The sequence below is a fragment of the Canis lupus genome, chromosome 14 (assembly GCF_048164855.1).
Source record: "Canis lupus baileyi chromosome 14, mCanLup2.hap1, whole genome shotgun sequence".
Lineage (NCBI taxonomy): Eukaryota > Metazoa > Chordata > Mammalia > Carnivora > Canidae > Canis > Canis lupus.
The window spans coordinates 64,335,029-64,341,028 of record NC_132851.1 but is presented as its reverse complement, the minus strand read 5'-3'; the positions used below and the strand labels follow the sequence as shown (position 1 = coordinate 64,341,028).

Below are 6,000 nucleotides of genomic sequence, written 5' to 3'. Positions count from 1 at the left end.
AACAAAACAACCAACCAACCAACCAAACGACAACAACGAAAGCTATATAAAAATAACAGAAAGTCACTGCAGGGGCTCTATTTGAGCAGGCTTGACTATATCCTACTAGTCCCAATAAGGTGCTCACTTTGCTACTATGGAAGAGATAAAAATTTATTTTCTTCTAATAATGGAATTAAAGTGAGTGCTTTTCCTAGTGTGACGGGCACAGAAGTTAGGATGCAAGGGGTTAATGAGTTACATTCAGACCACAGAGATATTGAGCACAGAATCCTCTCAAAGAATTGCGAAGGAAAGGAAATGGTGTGGAACCAGAGATGTGGGGGGCATCAATCTTCTTTTGACATTTGAAGTAAAGTCATACGACGACGGAATGTGGCCGGGACTTAAGGCTGTAAAAAGTATTCTGGTGAGAAGGGAAAAGAAGGTAAAGAAGGTGCTGATGGATGGATATACAGAGTGGGAGGGAGGAACCCAGCTGAGGTTCTAGAAGCTAAAGCTGCAGCGGGTGGGATACACACTACAGTGTCAGGCTCTGCACAGGAACCCAGCCACTGCTGTAGGAGAGGGACAGGTGGATGGTCGGCTTAGCGTGTGTCTTTTACTACAGCACTTACTATACCAAAAGCCCCTGGAAGTAGAGACTTTGATAAAAACAAAACAAAACAAAACAAAACAAAAACAAAACAAAAAAAAAAGCCGAAAGAAAAAAACAAAACAAAACAAAAACAAAAAAACAAACAAACAAAAAAACTATGCACACAGTAGGAACATGATGAACTTCTGTTTGAATGAACTGATTCAGTCATCGCCAATCCTGCCATAGTACTCTGTAGAGTACTGGCAACTGCCCACATTTCATATGGTATGCCAATGCTAAAAAGAAAAAAAAAATGCTAAAAAAAAAAAAATGCAGGCACACTCAATTAAACTCAGCAGCAGTCTTAAAATGGCAACTGTGTCAGCTGAGACGTACTTTTTAAATCCTGTGCCAGTACATCTGCCTTGGGCGTCTGCTTCATCTTCCCTACGCCACTGTCCTCTTGCGGTACCAGCAGGGGAATGATTCCGAGTCCGATAAGCCACGCTCTGACGCCGACAGTCCTGAAGTCCTCCGTGGATGTACAAGTGGAAGTCGAGACCCGCCTTCACGACGCTGCCTCCCGGAGATGCTCACACAAACGCGAGGACCGATAACGCCCGCTCCGCAGGGAAAGGCGGAGTCGGCGCGGGGTGGAAGGACTGCTCGGCCGTTCCGTGGAGCATCCCCAAAGCGCGGCGGACCGTCTCGTCCTGCCTCCTCCCTGCTTCCTGGAAACCTCGAAGTCGTCGCCGTCTGCGGCATCACCGAACCGGACTCCTTCCCACCGCGCAACGGGACACCCAGGTCCAGGAAGCGTACGCGGCCGAGAGGGCTCCTTCCCTTGCACGACGCCGTCTCTCAGAGACCCAAAGTCCTTACCACGAGTCGGCGGTGGGGGACACAAACAAACAAGCACCAAAAAAAAAAAATAATAATAAAAATAAATATAAATTTAAAAAAAAAAGCCAGGAATAAAAGTACGTCTCCGCACGACGGCCCACCTGGACCCGGCGGCGCCGCCGTCCGCTCACGGGAGCGTCGGGACCGCGCGCTCGATCTCACTCACGTTCGTCTCTCGGGCGCCCGCGCGCCTCCGCTCGGGCGACGGCTGATGGCGTCACCCGCACTTCCGGCCGCGGCTGCGTTCTAGTCCCCAGCGAGGAAGGAGGAAGGGAGGTCTGAGGCGCTGGATGTGTGGGGGAAATAGCGAGCGAGGGGAAGCGATCCGGGCGCCCGCGGGCTCCGCGACAACGCCCGCGGGCCTCCTCTGTCCCCGCCGCCCCGCATCGGCGGCCGCCCGGGGCTGCCCTCCCTCGCCTTCTCGCGGTCTCCCGACACCCGGTCTCCCTTCACGCCTCGCCCCCCCCACACTCCCCCCTCCCTCCCCGTCCCTCCCCCTCCCTCCCTCCGTCAGGCTCCCCGCCCTTAGTATCGCGAGACGAGGTGAGAGCTGGCGGAGCGGCGGCGGCGGCGGCGGCAGTAGAGGTGACCGAGGCGGTGGCGGCGGAGGCGGCCCCGAGCGCTGTGCGGCCCCGGTGCGGCCGAAGTCGCGGTAGAGCGTAGCCCCCGCGCCCCTCCCCCGCCCGCGCCCTCCCTCTTTCCCTGGGGATGGAGAAGGCGACGGTTCCGGCGGCGGCGGCGGCGGCGGCTGAGGTAGAAGGGAGCCCCCCGGCGGTGGCGGTGGCGGCCGTGGCGGGCCCCCCCGCGGTGGCGGCGGCGGCGGCGGCGGCGGCGGCGGAGGTCGGCAGCGGCGTAGGCGGCGGCGGCGGCGGCGGCGGCGGCGGGGCTCGCTCGGCCTCCTCTCCTCGTGGGATGGTGCGAGTCTGCGACCTGCTCCTGAAGAAGAAGCCGCCGCAGCAGCAACACCACAAGGCCAAGCGCAACCGGACCTGCCGACCCCCCAGCAGCAGCGAAAGCAGCAGCGACAGCGACAACAGCGGCGGCGGCGGCGGAGGCGGCGGAGGCGGCGGCGGAGGCGGCGGCGGCGGCGGCGGCACCAGCAGCAACAACAGCGAGGAAGAGGAGGACGACGACGACGAGGAAGAGGAGGTTTCTGAGGCAAGGGCCTGGTTTCAAAGGAAGGAGGGAGGAAGGGACCGTACAGGGCCCAGGGGCCGGAGGAGGGAGGGGACTCGCGGCGGGACACGTTCTCGTGGGCTCCTGCCCCTCGGTGGCGCGGCCGTCGCTGTCCCCGTTCCGCCCCGGCCTAAGTCGCGAGGCGTGGGGATGTGGGGGAGGGTAGCTGACACGTGGGGGCGGGAGGCCGCGGGGCCCACGGGCTTGGATGACCCGCTGCTGGCGCTAGGATGCTCCCTCCACGCGGTTAAGCGTGAGGAGCTGGTTAGATCCCCGTGTGCTCACCCGGCGGGGTCCGCCTGGGGTCAGTAGGGCCGTGTAACTCCTGGGGCGGGGGCGGGGGCGGGGGCGGGGGCGGGGCCGGAACGGGAGGGAGAGGATAATAGGCAGCTGGGTCTCTCGCGGAATGGCCAGGAGCTTGGTGGATGGATTCTCCCACTTGCGAGGTGGAAGGGAGCAGTTCTGAGGGGAGGGAAGAAAGGTTGCGACGGACTCAGAGCTAAGAAGTATCTGTGTGTGTGAGAAACACGTGAGAAGCTGTACTTTTCCATACTGTTCTGCTGCAGGCTGCTGCTTTTTTTTTTTTCTTCTTCTTCTTTTCATGATTAGTTGTGGCTGCTGAAGTAGCTTTTAGTTCTTTGATCCCTCAAGGGTTTTGGATGGATCAAGGGTGAACTGATTTTAGATGCATACACATCCATACGCAACTCGGCGGCTGAAAAATGCGTTTGACTCCTACACGTGCATACCTGTGCATCTTCAGATGCTTCCTTACTAAGGAAAAAGTAAAGCCAGGCTCTGTCGTTTTCCAGATAATGTGGGGCAGCTAAACAGTGCGTTGAAGCCAGCCTTGGTTGTGGTGAGTTGGAATAGGAAGGCCTCTTGGTTTGTCCTAGTGATCTGGTTTCATAACTGTTTATAATTTTTCCTGGGTCCACAGACAGGCGGCGTTGCAGGACCTTATTCTTCAAAGGCCACATAGAACCCAAAAGCTCAGTAAAACATACCATACTGACGAAAAATAAGAGCCTTACTATCAGCTCTTTTGTAACTCTCTCGTCCACTCCCTGAAATGGAAGCTAGGAAAATCTCGATTCGGAGAATGAAGTTGTAACTTAAGGCAGCAGAAGGAAAAATAACCTGAAAGGCTGATTTTAAATCTGAGTTGTAAGAGAACAACTGAATTATCTAGAAGCATCACTTGCCATTATTCTCTTCCACAGAGTTTATCTTGGTGCAAGGCTTGGTTTTTTTTTTTTTTTTTTTTTTTTTTTTTTTTTTTGAAAATTGTACTATTGGATCTTTAGTTCCGTTCCAGTAGAGAAATGCGAGTTTGAGACTTGTCCTCTATTGGAAGACCAGATTCTTTTACCTCAGATTGGATGAAGTTAGACAGGTAGAGATGTAATAGTTCAAGTATGTATACCAAAAAGATGGACATTCCCTGCTATTCCGTTATCCTGTTGAATTCCAAGAATAGGTTTGTATTGGTAGATTCTGTATTGGTTTTAGTTGGGCCTTTCAGTATAGTGTGTTACTTGGGCTGCACTTGTAACAATGAAGAGGAGGATGTGGCGGGATTCTTATTTCCAGTAAAATCTATTATGGTAGTTAGAATCACTTCACTTGTGTGATTCTTTGCAGAGATGAGAAACATTTTAGAGATGATCTAGTTCAGCCCTTTTGTTTTAAAAATGAGGAGAACAAGCTTTAGAGGAAACTGTGGTGGATAGTAGCAAAAGTAGAAATCAAAGTTTTCTAATGGTTCAGACCAATACATTTTTTATGACCACTCATTTCCCCTCCTGACATCTTTCAAGAAATTGCAATGAACTTCAAGGTAACACAATCATGGGCAGATGTAGGCAAAATGCCAGTTTTTTATTAAGATTTTAAATTCTCCCACAAAATATCAAGCTTTGGTTCGGAACTTGGTATCAAGTTGAGTGGAGTACTTACTGGAATATTATGCTATAAACTTCACATACCTAGGTAGTTTTGTTCATTGAAATTTGGCCTAATAAGCAAAACTTTTAGTAAGTTTATAGGTGTTAATTTTGTGAGTCACATTTATTATCCTCAGAAATTGGGAGTGATATATGTTGACTATCATCAACTAGGTAGGGGAGTTTCTTTGTTTCTAGTATGCTTTATTTTGTTTTGTGCACAGTGGTGTAAACAATGGGTTTGTCAGTAATGAAGATGAGTCAGGAGAAATAAGTGTAAGTAAGAAAGTACAGCCATTAAAAATAAATCTATATAGGTACATGAGGGATGAGCAGACAGAAAGGAATACAGTATGCCTCTGCACCTGCCTCCATCCTTTACCAAAATAAAGAAGTAAATCTCACAGTCACTGTACATTATAAGCCAAATGGATGAGTTGTGCAATGTTTTTCATATTATTATCATTTTATTGGCATGTCAGCAGAAGTTTAGCTTTCTAGAGCTAGGAAATCTTGTGGCTAATACTCATGGTATTTAAGTCCATTTTCTAATTCATTCTGTTATTGGCTACACAATGAAAAATGTGGATAATATGATCCTTGAGATTATCCTTCCAATAGAAATCATAAAAAGATGAGAAAAGAACATGAAAGGCTATAGTTTTTGTATATAGTTGTGGTTTCAGGTATTTAAACTGAAAAATTGGAGGATAATTTAATAAAAACATACATTTGCTATGAAGAAATGTTAGCTGGATATTCTGTATATCTGCTGAAAGAGGAAACCGTTGGAAGGAAAGGAGATTCAATTTAAAGAACAGCTTTATTTGAATGTTGAAGAACAGGAATCTAATTCTTATTAAATGTTAGAATAGCTTATTGAGAATTGGATTTTCTTTTCAGTATCAGAATAGGATAATCATGTTTTAGATAATATGTGTAACTTCATCTATACCTGAAAACAAAAGTATAAGACCAGGAGCTCTCCTCTTCCCTCTCCTACTCCCATTTGACTTAAAATCTTAGATCAGAAATTGAAAAATGCAGAATTTCGTTGGCTTTCGGTGGGTGACTAACATGGAAAATACACGGAGTTGTATTTCCTAACATATCAGTTGTAATGCACAAAAGTTAAAATTGCGAGAGTTCATACTCCATTTCAGAAATAACATTGCATTTTGTTGAGTGCATTTTTAAATGTAATTGAATGTTATCAGTCTGTGTTTGCTAATGAAGAGTTCGAAGGGGAAAAAACTTGCTAGTAAAGGTAGCATTCATGTTCAAAAGTAACTTTTACTAAAGATGCATAAAATGTAAAGATGTTAGTAGGAGTTATTCAGAATTCCAGTTATTTTTGGTAGGTAATTTGAGGCTTTAAATTTAAGAGACAAATCT

The 6,000-nt window shown here is 48.6% G+C and overlaps 1 protein-coding gene across 5 annotated transcripts in view; it reads left to right on the top strand.

Annotated features, from left to right (window-relative positions):
- The first annotated feature begins 2,065 nt into the window (after positions 1-2,065).
- ANKRD17 (ankyrin repeat domain 17) overlaps positions 2,066-6,000 on the top strand; it is a 152,987-nt gene continuing 149,052 nt past the window's right edge. For 2 of the 5 annotated variants that reach the window (XM_072775352.1, XM_072775351.1), the window contains exon 1: positions 2,066-2,641. In XM_072775352.1, the coding sequence (XP_072631453.1) occupies positions 2,192-2,641 (450 nt within the window). In that variant the 5' untranslated portion in view covers positions 2,066-2,191. The remainder of the gene's footprint in view (positions 2,642-6,000) is intronic. The other 3 variants (XM_072775358.1, XM_072775356.1, XM_072775355.1) reach the window with 2 other exon arrangements.